The 21181-nt window shown below is 39.3% G+C and overlaps 2 protein-coding genes across 4 annotated transcripts in view; both read right to left on the bottom strand.

Annotated features, from left to right (window-relative positions):
• LOC122667137 (dihydrolipoyllysine-residue acetyltransferase component 2 of pyruvate dehydrogenase complex, mitochondrial-like) lies at positions 1-16893 on the bottom strand. 2 transcript variants are annotated; one of them, XM_043863338.1, is made up of 19 exons: positions 16709-16893; positions 15255-15348; positions 11379-11509; positions 11137-11234; positions 10998-11038; positions 4183-4238; positions 3993-4067; positions 3802-3894; positions 2804-3046; positions 2559-2631; positions 2171-2274; positions 2004-2089; positions 1821-1896; positions 1024-1091; positions 874-940; positions 678-773; positions 476-578; positions 258-353; positions 1-161 (listed from the first exon to the last, which is right to left on the bottom strand). In XM_043863338.1, the coding sequence occupies exons 1-19, from the start codon at positions 16745-16747 to the stop codon at positions 91-93; spliced, it is 1710 nt and encodes a 569-aa protein (XP_043719273.1). In that variant the 5' UTR covers positions 16748-16893; the 3' UTR covers positions 1-90. The 2 variants fall into 2 exon arrangements, with proteins under 2 accessions (XP_043719273.1, XP_043719274.1); XM_043863339.1 differs by having other exon boundaries at positions 11137-11210.
• A 1939-nt stretch (positions 16894-18832) lies between these two features.
• LOC122667138 (lycopene epsilon cyclase, chloroplastic) overlaps positions 18833-21181 on the bottom strand; it is a 50329-nt gene continuing 47980 nt past the window's right edge. For both annotated transcript variants that reach the window (XM_043863340.1, XM_043863341.1), the window contains one exon: positions 18833-19142. In XM_043863340.1, coding sequence (XP_043719275.1) covers positions 18977-19142 — 166 coding nt within the window. In that variant the 3' untranslated portion in view covers positions 18833-18976. The remainder of the gene's footprint in view (positions 19143-21181) is intronic.

Below are 21181 nucleotides of genomic sequence, written 5' to 3'. Positions count from 1 at the left end.
TTGAAACTCAGGAAAAGAATCATGCTCAGGATCTCACATAGTTCCTTATTCATATCAACACTAACAAAATTGTTCGGCAAGCCAATAAACCTAGAGCAACATTGACTCTGGATTCTCAATGTAGCCTTTGAATGCCTTCAGCCACTCAGCACCAATTGCACCTAATCAAGAACAACATAACATTTAGGATTTATCAAATCAATTTATGACCAAAGCTCTTATCCATGATAGAAGAATTTTAAATGTCAGACACATACCGTCGATTACACGGTGATCGCAGCTTAGTGTCACCGTCATAAAGGAAGCGAAATTGAATTGATCAGGACCAGCCCCAGGAATGACCCTCTTCTCAGCTGCTCAAGACCAAATTACAGTCAGGATAATAATAACAAACTAATATTGGTCCCAACAAGCTAACAGAAAAAGACGAACAAATCAGGTGTGACGAAGATGAGCTGTGAAGCATGAAGCTTACCAGACCCAACAGCAAGAATGCCTGATTGAGGAGGATTGATGATGGCACAGAACTGCTTAATTCCAAAAGGCCCTCCCAAATTTGATACCGTAAATGTGCCTCCCTGAAAATATAGGCAAAGCAATATTTAGACACTGAAATACAAGGCAACTGAGCAACTACCAATAGTTGATCGCAAGATGCTTAAAAAGCAAAACATCACCTCATAATCATCAGGTTTCAAGCTGTTGTCCTTCGCTTTTTGGGCCAGCTGTTTGACTTCATCAGAAATTTTGGATAACCCTTTCTTGTCAGCATCCTGCATGTACAGAGTATGGTTTCTCAAATGTCATGACTTTACCAAAGAAGCAAACGAAGAATGAGGTATTTAAATCAGCCGAATAGACTTCATGACCCACCCTAATTACGGGGACAAACAGGCCATTATCCGTCTGCACAGCCACATTGATATTGACATTGTGATACCTAGATAAGTAGCCGTAGCCAATCATTATTAAATGCATATGTATAATAAAGGACAAAATACAAATGCCTCACGTTATACTCACTGCCGGATGTAATCATTGGTCCAAGAACTATTGCACTGAGGAACTTTGCGAAGAGCCAAAGCAGCAGCCTGAAATTGGAGCCCCGCAGAAGCTAAACTTATCAGGAGGTATGACAGAACAACTACTTCTTGAACAAAATGAAGTAACCAAATCAAGAGTAATAAATGGGGACAATTTAGTCTATAAGACATTATTATTTCATGGAGAATAATCATTTTAGCCTATTAAGACATTATTATTCATTAATCATTTTAGCCTATTAAGACATTATTATTCATTGAGAATAAACATTGTCCAATACCTCTATTGCATTGAGGAACTTTCTATAGCGAACAAAAAATTTCTAGGCCAAACAAAGCCCAAAAAGGAACAATACAAAAAGATAACAAATGCACCAGAAAGAAAGACTTCTACACCAAAAAAAAGAAAAAAAGATGGGGAACTCAATCTTTTAACTCAAGAGGCCATGAGAGCTGCCTGTGACTACACCTTAATTTAAACATATCTTGGGAGTCCTTCAAGTAAAGGTATTCTTCACAATTGACATGCTGTGAAGGAAACAACCATAATAAATCTAAACAGAAGATAAATTTGTAACAACTGTATAATAGAAGGCCGCAAAGACAGGCATTCCAAAGAAAAGGATAGCAATAATCATTTCCTTAATTGGGTGAAATTCTATGGCTTTGTTTTCAGGTGCATAAAAAAATGAGGGAATTGGGACTTAAAAGATTAAAACATCATTTTTGCACAAGATTCTAATAGGCAAACTACCCTAATGAGTTGAATGGTCAGACCTTTATTACAAGATCATTAATAGAAATCCGCTTTCCACCAGAAGCTTCCTGTAGGGAGTTAAGTTGGCTGCGCAAACTGTAGGAGACAAATGAATTGAACATTAATAATGGCTAACAACACCTCAGATCACAAGCGGGAATATATATATATATATATATATAACAAATAAAGCAAATACTCACTCCATAAGTTTGTCGACACAGGTGTCTACTGATAAATAATAATGAGGAATAGTTTGTTTTGAAAGCAATAAGCGTGAAGCCGTGATCTGCAAAGAAGGCAGAGTCATATACTAAATTTCAATTTTGAACACAACAGCACATACAACAGGGATATTTTAGACATTCACTTTTCTTATCTGGGAATGCGGCATGTCGCTGTAGTCTAGATCTCCTGCAATGGTAGTATCCTTTGCCTTGGAAACTGATGCAGGGACACCCTTTTGGCTAGAAGCTACATTATCAAAAATACATGATAAAGAGAATAGTTGGTTAAATAACAGCTAAAAATTTTCTGAAAAAAAAAAAAGAACATTAGTAAAAATAATGATGTGGTATAATGCAAAATATACAATAATCAGTTGAAATAATCCATGTTCAACAAGAGTAATAGCAGCACAATCCCTTAACAGTCAAAGAAAATAAAATTCTAGCAGAATTTCAATTGTCGCAGACTAAATGAGGCCATAAATCATGAATAGCCATTAGCAATCTAAAAAAAAATATGGAGAAAACTACCCAAATAATCTTCAATATCAGCTTTCACAATACTTCCATCAGGACCAGTTCCTTTGATGTTTGAAAGAGGAACCTGTCTCAGAAAGGAAGAATGTCTTAGAGAAGAAGTGGGAAAAAAGAAGCAGCAAATATCAAATAATATCCCTTTGAAATAAGTCAACAGTGTAAGAATCAAGTGCTTAGAAGTAAGGACTAAGAATTGAATCTAAAAATAATTGCTAGAAAAGAAACTAAAATTGACTAACATTGTGCTCTTCCGCCAAACTTTTCGCAAGTGGGCTTGCAAAAATACGATCTTTTGCAGGAGGGGCTTCATTAGGCTTAGCAAACTTCTTTTCAGGTTGGCTGACAGGCTCCTCCACTGTCTCCCTTTTTGGTGGGGTAGAATCAGATGACCCTTTTACTTCATCAGCGGAACCAGATGTTGAGGGTTTGTATTCTTTAAATTTCTCAATATCATCCTCTTCTTCAACAGTAACCGCAATCACCTAATTAAACACAAATCAGATTTCTAGGGTTAAAATACAACATTAGATCTCAAAGATAATAAAAATAGAAAAATAAAATGATTTAAATTTCCAGTAAAAAATAAACTGAAGGTTAACTAGTAGGTGACAAATTATATGTAGTTTTAATTTAAACTGATTACTTGTAATTTAGAAACCTGCCACCTTTTTCTTTTTCAAGTGTAAAACAGTGAAGGACATGATGCCAGTAATTCACATGGAATAATGTGGAAAGAGTTTTTCAGGAAAAGATTGATACATAGGATATAATTGTTGTGGCCTTGTGAGGAAAAGATTCATGAGTTAAATAACAAACGTTTATTGACTTCGGATAACCAGATAACTTATCAGTTATAGAGTGAAAGGTAGAGACTAGAGAGGGTGATAGTAAGAATTTAATTATAGATATCCATAAAGGAGGGATGGGAAATCATTTTCTGTTCATTTTTTAGATTTTTTCATCATCTATGACTTTACAGGAAATCAAGAAAAATCACAACTGTCAGACACCAACAGTCTTTTTTGGCTAGAACTTCAGCCACTGAAGTACAACGCTCCATGAAATCACAAAAAAAGTGCCACAAGAAAGATAACTATTCAACTAATATTAATATGTTATTTTTAAAAGAAAACATTTAAAAACAAAATAAGAAAAAAAAAATTAATAATTCCCGACACAAGCAAGAAATACACAACAGTTGCCAGCAAATAATTCTTTCTAACAGTAAAATGAATACCTCACCAACTTTAATATCTTTTGACCCATCTCCACGAATTATTTTAGCAAGATAACCCTCCTCCATGCATTCCATCTCAACTGTAGCTTTGTCCTTCGAAGAGAAACAGAAACCAAGGTAAGGTGTCCAGGAAACAAGATAACCACATCAATGGTAAAATTTCCACTAAAAGACAGTAATGAGAACCATACAGTTTCGACTTCACATAGTACTTCACCAGGTGAAACTTTATCACCTTCCTTCTTCAACCACCGTGCAATGTTACCCTACATGTCAAAGGACATTGTAACGAGGATAGAATAGCATTAATACAAACTTAAAAAGGAAATATAACAAAGGATTGAAATCTTAATGTTTTCAGATGCACTGAAAGTTGCATACCTCTGTCATGGTAGGAGAGAGTGAAGGCATTCCAATCTCCTGGTGTGCAGGAAGCCCTGAAACCACATTCAGAGGAGTTATAGCAGATCTTTTATTGAAACTAGTAAGAAAATTATTAAAGAGATTCCTTCCATTTGCAAAATCTTCATAAGCCAAATGATGGAGAAATATAGGAAATACAAAGAAATCTTATGCCTTACAAAGAAGCTCTCTTTGAGGTTCTAGCCCCGGAAGTTATTCAGCAGGGAGGATTCAGATTATCCAGTAGATGCTGTATTTGTACACTAAGCATGGAGATGATGGACGTCACAGACCACCTTTTACACGATGGAATTACTGTTTTTTGATATAGACATACATCATGGGCATGTTTGCCATGGAATATATTCCTCTAAAAGCGATTTTTACCAACTAGAACAAGTTCAATCTCAATCCAAATGCTTATGTTCCATGGAGACTATTTCCCCAGGTATAAAGAACAATAGAACTTTCAAGGATAAAGTTCAAAATTGGCCCCATATGATTGTAATTATTGGAAGAGAAACACTTTGATCATACCGTAACTGTACATCCTCATCTTCTCTTTAAAAAAAGTCTTCTTGTTTATCTCCCCCACCCCCACCCCCCCCAAAAAAAAAAAATCTATATATTTATTTTCTTCATGGTGGGTGGTGAAGAGTGGAGGAACTGAATCAGCAAATGCCTGAGTAGAGTGACTTCACCTTACATTAACTGATGTAGATCACAGCTCCTTGTGTAGCCGCAGGAACAAGCCCCAAAACCAGCCCAGTGTAGTTGTGGGATTCAACTGCTGTGAGAGGCAGCCTGGTCTGATGATGTGGCCTGGTTATTGGTTGGTTCAATGGACCAGATTTCTGATTCCCTATTTTCCAGCAAATTTTGTGGAAGATTTGGTGGAGGGCCGGTTAGGAGAAGAGAGGAAGCTGGGAAAAACCAGAGTTGCAGGGGGGGGAGAAGAACACATAAGAAGAAAAAAAAAAAGGGGGGGGGGGGGGGGGAGAGGAGCGCACACGCACAGCCACACTGGCTTCAAACCATAAACTCAACTATTTCATATTCAATCTATGTTCTAATTGCACGATTACATGGTATAAATAAAAGGAACCAAAACACTCCTATGCTAACTCTAAAACTAAAATAGAACTTTACTATATCTTGGACTTTCAGAAATAAAATCCTAACTCTAACTCTACCACGACTCAGCAATAAAAAGAAATTATGAAATAAATCAAACTCCTAATGAACCCACTTACAAAATAGACCATAAAGTAAAATATCATACTGAACTAAAACTGGACCCGGTTCATCTTCCTCTGGATACCCAACTGGGTTTGGGTCGGTCCATGGTAGTGTATCTGCATCAGATAGCCAACCCCACCTATCCCTGTCCCCCTTCTTCTATCTATCCATCTTCTTCTACCTTTTATTTTCTTTTATTTTCCAATCAATCTGTGTGTGCTTGATCTAACTGCAAGTCTGAGTACGTTCGATCGTGTTAGGAGTAAGGGGGAGGAGTCGTGAATAGGGAGCTAGCATCAGCTCCTATTCACGATTCCTCTAATAGGGGTATTTTGTCTCTGGTTTTTTATTTATTTTACCCTATTTAATATACTGTTTTGGGTGCAGTCAAACTAACGACTGCAGCCCCAATTGTGCAGCATCTCTCCTTCCTTCTCCTCTCTTCTTCTTTCTTCTTCTTCTTCACTTATATTTCATGGTATCAGAGCTAGGACTGTAGGAGTCGATTCAACATCCTTAATCCTGTCTCTGTTCCTGCGTTTTGATTTGAAGAAGCTTGCGGTTTTGAAGACCTAAGGTTTTGGGTCTTCTTGGGATCTTATCTTAAAGGGGATGCAGCACCCTTTGCTGCAGTTTTTTGGTTTTATTTGAGACTAGTTCATAACTATACAAAAGAACTAGGTCTCGGTTTTTTGGTATGTGTCAAGGTTGAGATCGATTCATGTGTCGTTTGCGATTTGGATCTAGATCGAGTTATTGGTGGTTATTGATTGAAGGTCATATCTCCATGCTGTCCTACAGTTTCAGAAGTGTTTGTGATTGATTGAAGGTCAATTTCAGAAGTGTTTGTGTCCATCAGTTTCACTCTGTCCGTGACTTCTCTGTGAAGATTCAACTTGTTTAGTTAAACATGGGTGACGCAAAGACAACTGTGACTGAAATGTCCACATCTTCTCATCGCATTACTGAAAGAAAACTTGAAGGAATTTCTAACTTTCAGCAATGGAAGAAGGTGGTTCGATTGGCCTTGACTGGGCGTGATCAACAGGGTCACTTGACAAAATCAAAGCCTGAAGGAGACACAACATGGTATACGGTGGATGCAAGAATATTGAGTCAGATGTTGAACTCAATGGATAACCAGATTGCAGACCTGGTTACTCACATTGATACGGTACAGGATTTAGGGGAATACTTGAATGTCCTATATTCTGGGAAGGACAACTTGTCTCGAATTTATGACCTATCCCAAGCCTTTTATAAAATGGATTAGAAGACCCTGACTGTTACTCAGTATTTTGCGGAGTTCAAGCGACTATATGAGGAGCTGAATTCCACTCTTCCTATTACTTCTGATGTGAAAGAGATGCAGCAACAGCGTGAGCAACTGGTTGTTATGGTATTTTTGGGTGGCCTTCGAAAAGCATTTGAGCCACTACAGTCTCAAATCCTCGGTGGGGATAGAATCACCACACTTCCAGAAGCATTTTCTCAGGTTTTACGGGTTTCCCGTGAGAGCAGCCAAGATTCCACCCCTGGTAGTGAGAGTTCAGCCCTTGCAGCCTTTCCCAACCGTGGGTCCAGTAGTGGGACAGGCAATGGTAGCAGTGGTGGTAGTCGTGGTCGTGGGTCAGGGAACAGTAAAGCACCCACATCTGGTACTTCAGAGACTTCAGGACAGGTGCGCACTTGTCATCATCGTGGCAAAGCTGGTCACATTCAGCGTTTTTGTTGGAAACTTCATGGTAAACCACCTCAGTTTGCAAATTCAGCCAGCAGTGATCCGGTGGTTACCACTCCTTCCAAGCTTGAGGGTAAAACAATGACTATGTGTGATGAAGATTATGAGCGGTTCACTCAATTTCAAAATTCTCAGTCATCTTAGGTCTCCACTGCTACACTAGTTCAGCCAGGTTATGCTATTGCATGCCTATCATCTACTTCTCGTCTCTGGATCATTGATTTAGGTGCTTTGGACCATATGACTGGAACGTCAGGTATTTTTTCTTCATTTGGTGAGTCTTCTTCCAATGTTGTGTAAGCCAATGGATCTCTTGCTAAAGTTCGGGGTACAGGCATTGTGCAAGTTACCCCCTCTTTGTCATTGTCCTCCGTTTCTTACTTGCCCAAATTCCTTTTAATTTATTATCTGTCCGAAAATTCACCAAAGCTAACAATTGTTCTGTTACCTTTTTTCCTGATTATTGTGAGTTTCAGGATCTCCAGTCGAGGAAGACGATTGGTAGAGGTCGCGTATCTGGGGAACTGTATCTTCTTGACGATGCATCCACTGTGGCGTGTTCAAGTATGGCACTTCCTCATCAGATTTATTGTCGTTTGGGTCATCCTTCGTTGCAGAGTTTGAAGGTTTTAGATAGTCGGTTTCAGTCCTTGTCTAGTTTACAGTGTGAGTCTTGTCAGTTTGGGAAACTTCACCGTGTAAGTTATCCCCCTCGAGTCAATAAACGGGCTGTCCAACCCTTTTCTTTAGTTCATTCTGATGTGTGGGGTCCGTTGTCCTGTTACTTCTGTGCTGGGTTTTCGTTACTTTGTCACTTTTGTAGATGACTTTTCCAGAGTTACCTAGATTTATTTAATGAAAGATCGTTCTGAATTGTTTTCCATTTTCTGTACTTTTGTGCTTGAAATTCAGAATCTATTTACTACTTCTTTGAAAGTTCTTCGAAGTGACAATGCAAAAGAATATTTTTCTGCTCCCTTTAATGAGTTTATGGTTCAGCATGGGACTATTCATCAGTCCTCCTGTGCGGATACACCTCAACAAAATGGTGTAGCCGAAAGGAAAAACAGACATTTGATGGAAGTTACTCGATCTCTTTTATTTGAGATGAAAGTGGCTAAAATTTTTTGGGCTGATGCTGTTTTGATTGCGTGTTATCTAATCAACCACATGCCTTCGTCTGTTTTGAGTGGTGGTATTCCATATTCTTTGTTGTTCCCTTCCCATCCATTGTTTGTCTTACCACCACGAGTATTTGGGTGTGTTTTTTTTATTCGGGATCATCGTCCTGGTCACTCTAAGTTGGATCCTAGAACTCTTAAATGTCTTTTCGTGGGGTATTCTAAAACCCAAAAGGGTTACTGTTGTTATTCTTTTGATTTAAGAAAATACTTTGTTAGTGCTGATGTCTCATTCTTCGAATCTACTCCATTTGTTGCATCCTCGTTGCCTGCTTCCGAGTTGGACGATGATCTACCTCTTTATGTTGTCAACACTTCTTCTCCTGTGCAGGATCCTTTGCCTCATGTGCCACCTCCAACACAACCACTGGCTGTTTTTCGCCGTCGCGCACCCGATGAGCCGACCCATCGCATTACACCTATGGAGAGATACAAAACCCAGGCAGCACCATGTCCCATGTCCTCCTCGCCCTCAGATCCCCCTCTAGGTAATTCCTCCTCGGCTACTATACCTCCTATTTCTGATCTTGATGTTCCTATTGCTACCCGTAAGGGGGTTCGGAGTTGTACCCAACACCCTATAAATCGTTTTGTGTCCTATGCTCGTTTGTCCTCTTCTTTTGTTGCTTGTTTGTCTACTATTGACAGTTATCCTGTTCCGAAGTCCGTGGTAGAGGCCTTAGCTCACCCTGGGTGGAGGGCTGCCATGACTGAGGAGTTATCTGCTCTGAAGGACAATCAGACATGGTATCTTGTTTCTTTACCCTCTAGTAAGGCTGCTATTGGTTGTCGCTGGATATTTGTGGTGAAGGTTAATCCCGATGGGTCTGTGGCTAGGTTGAAGGCTCGTCATGTTGCTAAGGGTTATGCCCAGGTCTATGGTGTGGACTATCTGGATACTTTCTCTCCGGTTGCAAAACTTATATCTGTCCGCATTTTGATTTCTTTGGCTGCTATACATCACTGGCCTTTGTTTCAGCCCGACGTCAAGAATGCATTCTTGCATGGGGATCTCCTTGAGGAGGTGTATATGGAGCAACCTCCTGGTTTTGTTGCTCAGGGGGAGTCTGGTAAGGTGTGTAAATTGAGGAAATCTTTGTATGGGCTGAAACAGTCACCACGAGCGTTGTTTGGCCATTTTACAGATGTTGTGCTGGAATTTGGTTTGACTCGGTCTGAGAGTGATCACTCAGTGTTTTTCAGGCAGTCAGATGCAAGGAAGATATTTTTGGTAGTTTATGTAGATGATATTGTTATCACAGGGGATGACTCTTTAGGTATTGAGAGCTTGAAGACATATTTGAGACAGCAATTCCAGACTAAGGACCTGGGACGACTGAAGTATTTCTTGGGTATTGAGGTAACTCAATCAAGGAAAGGGATTTCGCTCTCACAGCGAAAGTATGTGCTTAATTTACTTTCAGAGACAAGATTACTGGGATCTAGGCCTTTGGATACTCCTATGGATCCTAATGTGAAACTTACGGCCGAGGATGAGGATGTTCTGGATGATCCAGAGAAGTATCGAAGGCTTGTAGGGAAACTCAACTATTTGACTGTGACTAGACCTGATATCTCTTTTCCTGTCAGTGTACTGAGTCAATTTATGTCCGCCCCTCGGACAGCTCATTGGGGGCAGTTATAAGGGTGTTGTGATATATTAAGAAGGATCCAGGGCATGGTCTCTCATACTCTAATCATGGTCATAGAAGGATTGATGGATTTACTGATGCAGATTGGGCAGGATCTCCTATTGATCGAAAGTCTACTTCGGGCTATTGTGTCTTTGTTGGAGGGAACCTAGTTTCATGGAAAAGCAAGAAACAGACTGTGGTAGCTCGATCTAGTGCAGAGTCGGATTATCGGGCTATGGCTCATGGCACTTGTGAACTAATGTGGATTAAACAGTTGATGATTGAACTTGGATTTGGTGATGATTCTCCTATGCTGTTGTGGTGTGACAGTGAGGCGGCTATTCATATTTCTGAGAATCCTGTGTTTCATGAGAGAACGAAACACATTGAGGTTGATTGTCATTTTGTTCGTGAGAAGCTGCAGCAAGGGATTATTTCTCCTCGTCATATTCGCACTGGGGAGCAGCTTGCTGATTTGTTCACCAAGCCTTTGGGAAGTATGAGAGTGAATTATATTTGTACCAAGCTGGGCATGATTAACATCTATGCTCCAGCTTGAGGGGGAGTGTTAGGAGTAAGGGCCTAAGGGGGAGGAGTCGTGAATAGGGAGCTAGCATCAGCTCCTATTCACGATTCCTCTAATAGGGGTATTTTTGTCTCTGGTTTTTTATTTATTTTACCCTATTTAATATACTGTTTTGGGTGCAGTCAAACTAACGACTGCAGCCCCAATTATGCAGCATGTCTCCTTCCTTCTCTCTTCTTCTTTCTTCTTCTTCTTCACTTATATTTCAGATCGATCCTACTGTAGAGTGGTTTTTACTTGAACTACATCTACATTATTAACTCTTTGCATCCCTTCGATTGTTCACATACACTTGGGTATTATCAAGAGGAATACAGAATCTGCATGTCACAGATAATTAGGCATCTATAATCTATATGTCACATTCGAGGTACTACAAGCATAATACCAAGTCAACCACCCCAAGACCATACCTGAATCTGCTGCATAACCTCTTACTGAGTATGTTTGTGAACTGATTAGGGAAAACAGAAGAAAAAAAATAAGTAATCAAACATTTGCAGACACAATCACAAAGAAAGGATATCAATATATGATGAGGTCACAACATACCATGGAGAGCCATTTTTTAAAACTGAACCAGCCACTGGGATACTCATTCTCATGGCTGTCCTTGAAAATTTTCCCTTTAGTCCCCCAAACAAAGATACCTAAAAATGACAAGATATGGTATTTAGAGTTATGTATCTACAGACTCCTACGGACCTAGTTCAAAAAACTCAACAGAATTTAGAATAACTGAATAAGCAAGAAGAGGAGAGTAAAACTAGGAAAAGAAGAAGGGTTCTAATCACCGTGAAGAAGTCAAGATGCTCAGCTCTACAACTGTGGTTGAATCTGTTGATTGTACTAGGAATCACACCAATAGACAAGTTACAATCCTTCTTTCCAGACAGGCAATCATGTCTTTGAGTCTTTAGGATATCTGGAAGAGGAAAACAAATAACATATAAATAAAAAAATTATTAAAAATCTTGCCAACATTCCAGATTCCAATTATTGAAAAAACCCATCAACCTAATGCAAATGAAAATGTAAGCATGACAATCACTTACATTAGTCAACAGAAGAAATAGCTTGCTGATTCAGTTAGGACATGAGATTTTATATTTGCTGCAATCATAAGAGAGAGGCAAGTCTTTGTTTTCTGCAATTTTATATCCATGGAACAAGATTACTGTGGCTCGGACCTTGTCCCCCCATAAGGCCATAACCAGGTCATGAATCTTGAATCCTACACTGCACCAGTGTCACCCTATAACAGGTGGTAGGACTAAGAAAGAAAAATTGCCCTTTGCTAGAAGGATCACCACTCCTGAATAATGGACACCCGACCCTTCCCCCGCACAGGATTTCCTAGGAAATTAATATTCTAAATGATTTTAAATTTTCCTATCTATCTCCTCTCTCAAATGTCATAGATATAGTGAGACTTGTAAAACTAACTCTTGAGCATGTGCCAGCATGCTTCCACATGAAATAGAAACTTTGGGCTTCAGACAGCGAGCTAAACATGAAAGATGCAGAAACCCAATTGAAGAAAGATCTATTTGGAGGTATAGAACTTCCCTGAGGGGCAATTTTCTGGGAATTGAGTTAGGGCTTGCTTGTGCAATTTCTTTAATTTCGATCGAAATGTCGAAATTTTTGTGAATGTTTCAGTTTCGACAAGTGTCTAAACGAAATGACTCAAACTTTACCAAAATTTCACCGAAATATTTTGATTTCAACAGGGTGTCGAAATCCCAGTGAAATCCAAAAATTTTAACGTTGTTAGAGGGGATGCCAAGTGCAGGGAAGACGCAACGTGGAATTGTCAATTTATCATGACAGCAAATACAGAAATAGAAAGGGTAAAAAGGTTGAAGATGACCACACTGGTGCTTGAGTGGAGTAGTTTGTGTTGATAGTGCAAGGTCCTAGAATTGAGGGTCTGGTGGTTACAAGAAGAGAACACACACACAGAATTCAAATAAAAACGGAGACTAGGGGAGGCACTTGCGAGACAACAGGAAAACAATAGAGAGGACTAGAAGGAAGAGAAATTGAAGGAAAGAAGTGACTTAAAGTACGATAGGAATCTCTAAAGGAAGAGGGAGAGAAATGGAGAAAGGAGGCTTCAAATGAAGTTGCATGTCAAAAGGGAATGCATTGAAGACTGCTAGTGATGGACCAAAAGAAGGAGAAGGTGCAAGAGTAGATAATAGTGGAAGGAAAAGACAGTGCATCTACAAATGGCATAAGCAAACAAGCACCCATTCCTTTCCAGAACCAAATTCCCGCAAATTCTTTGAGCATTAATTCCACCTTTATGGCAGTTTTTGGGCAAGAAAAGGTGTATTAAGAGATAGGCCTGGGGATCTGGGTCTCCTTTTTTTTGCAGAATTTACAATATTGAAGAAATTTGGAGGGAAACAATGGGGAACTTAAGGCTAATTTATCTTCCCAGTCATATCAACCTTCAACTGCCTCTGCTAATGCAGTCAGAAGCATATACGCATAGAGCAACAAAAAATGTGTGCTTGTGTATAATTTTCCCAGGTAAATGTGTGTATAACCATATGGACATGCATAAAGTCCCACGTATACATACCCCCATCTTGGACCTACAACCATAGTTCAAAAACTCCCCAAAATTTCGCTTATTTCAAGTTTTCAACATGTTGGAGACGAAACAGGAAGCAAAACCAAGAATTATCATTGTTTCAACAAAATTTTGCTCATGTCACCGAAATTTTGCTCATTTCTGTCATGTCTACATTGTAGACAAAAAATGCACTGTTTGACCGAAATTTCAATCATTTTGGTCAATGGCTCACCGAAACATTGTGCTAAAAAATACATTGTTTTGGCAACATTTCACCAACAGTATTTCGCACATCTCAGTCTGACCGAAATGGCCTACCAAAACGAGATTTAGATCTATGCCTACAACATACACATGCAATCACATGATCATGCATGAAAATGACAGCAATTCACAAACAAGCATGTGGATGAAGCCCCTGTGATGCGATCCCGGGTCAGAATATCCTATTGTGCGTTCATATGGGCCCCACCCAAATGCCAAATACCCAAGTTACAATGGAAGGAGTGTCAAATCTGTAATTTATAATAAATTCGCAAAGGTGAGTGGCAAACTTGTAATAAACCAGAATTTGAAAGGGCTATTCGGTAACTCAATAGGAAAAGATAGAAGTGGGGATTATATTTATTAACAAAGGGTAGACTTGGAATTACATTAATTAAAAGTATAATGAAGAATAACCAAAGAAAGGAGGGGTAATAAGGGAAATAATCACAAAAGAGGTAATATCATGGGTAAGGGGGTTATCTTCAACGGAAAAAACTTTGCTGCTACACTTGTAGCAAGAATGTTCCTGCTACAAGGCCGACAGCCAAGGAAATGGAATAATTCACTTCCCCTTTGGGTTCATAAATACCCTCCTAGGTTTTAGTATTTTCTAAAATATCCTTTAAGATCCCATTTCCTTGGCTGCCAGCCTTGTAGCAGGAACATTCCTGCTACAAGTGTAGCAGCAAAATTTCGTCCATCTTCAACCTCCAGCCACAAACAGAACTACTAGAGGAAAAACCAGTCTCACTTGGGAGAAGAGATCTCCTTCGCTGCTGATTTAATGAGACGGGGATTTTGGAACAAGGGTTTCAACCCACAACCCAATTGAATGCTACCAAAGGCCACCCAAAACAACAGGTAAGAAGAAGGGAGTGAATTGTCGAAACCAGACCTAGCGATAGGTATGAGACCAGCGGTATTCCTTGGTCTCCATCTCACAACAGAGGGATTTTCCAGATATGAAACTCAGCAGGGTAAGTCGATCCTTTGAGTATGTGCACATCTCCAAATCTCAGACCGAATGATCCAAGAACGAAGGAACTCCAACTATTTTCCTCATCTCAAACCACTGCCCAAAACAGGGAAGGGAAAAAGCAAAACAGAAAAGAAACAAAAGGAAAAGAATGGAAGAGAAAGAGATCTGACCTGAAGGAGGATCAGATCTGGAGTCACACAGGGAAGGAAGAAAGAGGGGTGGGGGGAGAGGGGAATGCCACACGGCCAGCACTCAAAACAACTCAATACTCAATTTTATTCATTCTCAATCTATCTTCCAATCAGTGGTGTCGCATACATATAAATAAGAAAAAGAAAAGAAACACATGTAATCTAAAACAGAAGTAGAAACATTATCAAACTAGGAAACTACAAAGTTACCTTCCTACATATCCAACTTCTTACCAAAATAAAACAAAATAAATAAATTAAAGATTGCATAGTGTAGGAAAACAAATCTTTAATTATCCTACTAGACCCAAATTCCAATTCGGGCCTATTTCACAATCAGGCTCTCAAACAGGTTTGGCCCAGTCCAAGAAAGTGCTCATGCTTCACCCTGACATCCATCTATGCACTCAGAAATGCAAATAGGACATGCAGAATTACATGCAAACATTATGCACTCACAATTGAAACTGAGCATGTAAAACTGTGTGCAAACATTACACTACAGTATTTAGTTCATTGTTAAAAATTTAAACAAAAATGGTAGATCATCATCACAAAATCCAAATAATGTGCAAGTCTAAGAACAGCTCCTAGAGGTTGTGCAACATTGATACTATATCTCAATAGATTTCAATCAACTACTTACCATCTCTTTGGCCAATGGAGGGGAAAGTATCTTTAGAAAACCAACGGACAAGAATAGCAGAATCATTTTGCAGTATGGCTGGAGCATTGCGTAACTGTAAAATTCAAATTACAAGACTTAATAACAAAGTAATTCAGTTCCCAAATAATTGAAAGCATATTTAACGATATGAAGACTGTTAAAAACATATCAAAATCCAATTGGGATGGACATAAGTACTTATACAACTAAGAAAATTTTATAGAAGAACAATAATAAGATGCCAATTTTAAGAGGCTTCAAAAGGAAAACTAGGAAGAAAAAAAGGTGTTGTTTCTCATGGGAATTTTGAACCAGTGCAGAAGAATCAGGGTACTGTTAATGTCTGATATGGAAAGCATGCTTTCACTGAAACATTTTCCCTTCAATGAATGGGAACAGTGCATATTTGAAAACAGGTTCTTTGATAGGCTCAAGCAGGTTAGAAATTTGTCCATTTATAGCAACTCCATGCTAATAGAACTCAGCTTCATGAACACAATACTTTCAGAATAGAAGGAAGTTATCATTGTCAGCTAGACCTATTAAGTTATCATTGTCAGATAGAAATACTGAGCAGGAAGTATACTTCCCAGTTACGAACATTAATACTGGACTCTAAACATATGAAACTCCAGGAACAGAGTTTGCAAGCTGTGGGTTAATAATATGTTTTAGGGGCGCTGTTCTCTGTGCCGCAGAGCAGGCTGCGCCCAGGCACATGGGGGTGGGCACAATGACCACCCTGCCACCCTGCACAGGCTGCCCATGTGCCTGGGCGCAGCCTGCGCTGCGGCACAAAGAAAATTCTCCCTATGTTTTATTGATCAGATAAGAAACCTTTAAGATGTTACAATGAGCACAATCAATATGAATACTGTATATGAAGCTCCCAAAAGTACCTGGAATGAATTCCTCATCCCAAGAGGGTAAATGAATCACATTGATTTCTGATAAGCCAATTCCAAAAGGGGCACTGGCATCTAGCATGTGGTAAACACCATCCCTTAGTGCCCCTTTGGTCGCCATCCGTTTTTTCTTGAAATGCGTTTTGGAAATTAAAGTTTCAACGTTAACAGTGACATTTGATTGCAGTTTCTCTAAGAGATTAATCATAATTCTAGTTAAAGCAGGCAGAAAATGGAGGCTAATAATCTGAAATTGGAACGGTTGAAGGTCCCGATCAAAGAGGAAACTTCACTGCCAACAGGGTGGATCCTGCTCCTATCATGAACCAGGTTCCTTTACTGTTTTGCAGAGAAATTCCAAATATTTTAGATCAGATATGGCATGAACAGAGCGGCATAAAGTGTCGTGCAAAATCCAAATTGATTCTGGGTTAGATCGCCCATTTCGAATCAGACAATTTAAGATTAAAAATAAAAATAAAAATTTCTCGATATGATTACACTACACATGAATTTGATTAGCCATACCTTTCTGGAGTGACTGAGAAGATGAGTTGCGTACGTCATGATTTTGGATCGTAGACGCAGAGCTTCTTCCTAACCTAAGGAGCGGGAGAGAAAGAGGAAGAGAGAGAGAGAGAGAGAGAGAGAGGCCTTGAGATGTCCAAAGGCTCTGTCTTTTCCAGACTGTTTTATTTTTTACCACCTCGAACCCTATGTTTCTGCTGTCCTTTTTTGACCTTTCTTTGAGTGTTCGTTGTTTGATCAAGACTCGACTCAACAAGTACTCGATGGTTATTGAATCGACCCACTCAGACCGAGTCATACCAGAATTATAAGGAATCGAATCGGTCATAATTGACCCCTCAGGTCGGAAAACCCAACCATCCAATGAAAAAACCCTTAAAATCAACCAAATCGGAATGTAGAGAACCGGGATCCCAGTCATAGGCGATACCAACCCGAATAGGCCGATTCAACGCCCGATTAAGATTTAACGGACGGAGTAAATGGTCCAAACACGGCCCGGCTACCCCTACACTCTAGTTGGGTGAGCCACAGGAAGATGCACGTGTTTTTTTTTTTGTCTTAAACTCTTTCGAAAGTTGTAACTTGACTGGTGACCACATTTCCATCCCTCAACGGTCACCGGTGCTATAGTTGTACTTGTCACTGGTTCGGGGTGGCCCCATCACCCCCGCTGATCCAGTGGATCTCGATCAACTGGTCCAGATTCCAAAATCCAAGATCGGATGGCTGGGACTGATTGTGATTCGATACAAATTCGTTTAAATCACCATGACATCGCAATCCTATGTTGACTTGTAGCATTTAACAAATTTGTTATTTTTTTATTTTGTTTTTGGTAAACCAAATTTGTTAGTTACCACACAGCTCACAAGTCTTTTTTTTTTTTGGTGAAACACAGCTCACAAGTCACAACTCACAACTCACTACTGCGACTTCTATGAATTTTAAAATAAGAAAAAAAAAAAAAAAGGAATTTGCCTCCTGTCAAAGCATGTTCCCCCACCAACCTAACTACGTGATAACTGGTAATTAATTGTTCACTGGATCGTCACAATAACCCGCAACTCAGCACTTCCTCGTCCCTACTTCCTAGTCTAGAGACTGAGTTGAGACTCGGTTGAGACCGCCCCCTTAGCTATGTTGCCCACCGTCTCAAGAATTGGGGTAAGGTTAATGAATCAATCGAATCGCTGAGTTTTCAGATCTGAGGGCTGATTCTAGGGTTATGGGGCAGATTCCGAAGTAGCAGAGACTGATTCAATCCCCGCTTTCATATTTTGAATGCTTTGATGTTGCCTTGCTTAATTCATAATTCATAGATTTTACCAAAAAAATAAAGATTCATGCTTCATAGATTAACCATCATAGATAGTAGTATAATTAAGAATAAAAAATCGGATCAGTTTCAAGCCAATTCAATTTAGAATTGGCCAAGCCCAACTTCCAACTAAATCAGAATCGAAGTTGACTGGATTTGATCTGGATATGGATTCCAAGAACTCAATCATGTGTCACAATTAGGGATGGCATCTCAGAATGACCCAAAGAGGTGTAGAAAAACCCTTTCCTTTGTCTTATTTTGTTTTGGGTAAAAGTTCTGTGCACGTCTGCACAGTCGTGCCAACTCCCCCCCCCCCCCCCTCTTCACAGTAGGGTATGACCATCGGCCCCATTATTTGACGCATCTTAACACCTCCCGGCCTTATGCGTCATTCATATGAAAACCTCCATCCTATGTTTTCCTTTTCTATCTACTCTAACCAACCAAACACACCCTGGAAGAACATCATTTAGGGGACAAGGAAGGGACAGTAAATCTATGAGAAAGCAAGTATCAACCGAAATGAGTTGCTGAGGCAGGTGGATGGAAGAAGAGCATAGGCTTATGGGGGATGGGCACAGTGAGAAGCTACCCATACAGAATCTCCCACAATACCAGTTTTCAGATATCAAATGCTAGTACCAAGTAATGATTTCACAAGATTGATAAAACTGATGATAACAACATTAGTGTCCATGAAACAGTCAAGTCCCTATGAGAGTCTTCAAACTTCTTTGCTAAGTCACAAGACTTGTGGGTTAGATGCCACTAGAAAATTCTCAAGGGTAACTACTCTTCTATCATCATGAACTGAAATTTATGAGATTTAAGAACCAATAAAAATTTGTATTAGTGTATATACAATGACCTTCCAAGAGGGTTGTATCGTGTAGCCCACTCTAGAACTAAAATAAAGCAGAAATAAGTGTTGAAATATGAACAACTTATAATGCAAGATATGTTCGTAACATGATTGCTCCAGTGGGATCAGAAAGTAGATGCCTGATTAGAAACATTCTCATGCGGTTTGGTGCAATAACAAACATATAAAATGCAAACATTACGAGGTCGGCAGATGAAAGTGTAGAGCCAAGAAAGCCCTGCCACATCCTGCAAGACAGAAATTCATTCATCATTATTCGTATATAGCATCTACTGATAGGTCTATTTGCAGATTCAATTTCTATCATACAGGGGCCACTTAGCTCAGATTGCAAATCCTTATTTACAGTAAGTTAGCTGTCAGTATCAAGACTTGGGTTAAGCATATCAAGCATCCAAAAGTTGTAATGGGTCAATAGGTCAGTTGTGAATGATTTACTTCGGAGTCAAGGGGGGGGGGGGAAAGAGGGGAGGGAAGCAGCCTGGTCAACCCAAGAATCCTTCGAAAATCAAATAGCCATTTCCGCCAAACAATCAATCGAGTGATTACAGGAAATCAATATGTACATGCCTCTAGAATCCAATATCACCACCATGAAATCACATTATAACCACCACTAGCCATAGCCATATCCAGCATTGCCAGGCAGTGATAATCACTGCCATTGCAACCAAGGCTACAACCAACAATCCCACACACATCTGCCACTAATATTACACAGCTAGTAGATCAGGAAAATCCATTAAGGACCTACACTCTACCAGCACAGAGGCCATCTCTGACCTATAATAAACGAGCAGGGTACTGAACCATGTGCTATAATGGAAGTTCCAGCAGAGCGTGCGCATCTTAGAAGTCACTAATTACAATGTTTTAGGAAAATAATCCTACAAGGATGCTTTCTGCATGAGTATATGAGGGATTTAATAACAACATATGCATGAGTAAATATAAATGATCAGATCATGCTGCTTCAGATATTCAGGTATACGAATCGAATAATGTTTGATTTCCAGTCATGAAGTGTGTATGCATCTCCAGCATGGACCCATAATAATTCTCATGGATCCTTACCAAGCAGAATCATAGAATTAAACACCAAATATGGGTACTTACCTGCATCATACCTAGGTCAATATCATTTTCCTTTTTCCTTTATTTCTTTTTTAATACCTAGATGAATATCTGAATTCGCATTAACAAATCTGTATCTGGGTCTAACTCAGATCAATGCATGCTGATCCCTAACTGAATGAATATCAAAATGAATCAGAAATATGAAATGGTCAGGTTGTATGTAACCAATTTGTTCAGCTAGTCCAGGTTCAAGATTCATAATTTAAGGTTGCTTTTTGGCAGGGATAGGCTTATACAATAAAGAAGTTGGTTCATTTATGTTTCATCCTGTTTTGGTTGACAGTTCACATGTTTTGGTTCACAACTACACCTCTTTAAAACCAACGAAAATTGAGTTGGGATTTGGTTAAAGACAAAACTGATATGTAAATCACCATTAAGGAACGATGATTCTGATCAGACATTTTGAGTGTTCTCTGCAAAGATTTAAAGGAGCTGGATGACAACAAGATAAATGATCAATCTCGCATAACCCAGAGCTGACCGGGACCATAAAGGATCTGTATGTAAGATCTCATGCAAGGTAAATGGATAAGGATCAAGTAGACTCCAATCAGTGCTGCTACATTTCATACCCTAAGTAAAGATAGTGATGAGGTGAATCTCCAATAAAAGTCATTACTTTTCATATCATTGACCACTCGGGTTCAGCTACATGAATCCTGATAAGAATTCCAATTTATCTGGCCCAACATGTTCTACCAGATCACAACTCCATGTCTTTCCTCAACCAGAGAACCCATGTAGTCCCTCTTCTCTTCTTTCAGAGACTTCAAATTGCACACCATATCACCCTCACTATTGGCAATCATTGATCTTAGTAAATGAGAGAGAGAGAGAGAGAGAGATTTTTAACCATATTCTTTCTACTCTTTCCACTCAACCATTTCAACATCCTCACCTCAACTATACTCTTCTCCTTTCTTTTTTAAATGAAAAAATACTTCAAACAAAAGGTTAAGTAAATCAGAAAATGACAAAAATCACAACAAGCATGTTATATGACTGATAAAGTTAGGATGCTTGCATTGGGTTCGAACATATATTTACGTGTACGGTCAAATCTATAGTCAATTTATCAGAGGCACTAAAACAACAGAAAAAGTAGATTTATAACCTAGTTGTATTA

Source organism: Telopea speciosissima, chromosome 7 (assembly GCF_018873765.1).
Source record: "Telopea speciosissima isolate NSW1024214 ecotype Mountain lineage chromosome 7, Tspe_v1, whole genome shotgun sequence".
Lineage (NCBI taxonomy): Eukaryota > Viridiplantae > Streptophyta > Magnoliopsida > Proteales > Proteaceae > Telopea > Telopea speciosissima.
The sequence above is the reverse complement of the archived record's forward strand: the minus strand, read 5'-3'. Positions and strand labels throughout refer to the sequence as shown.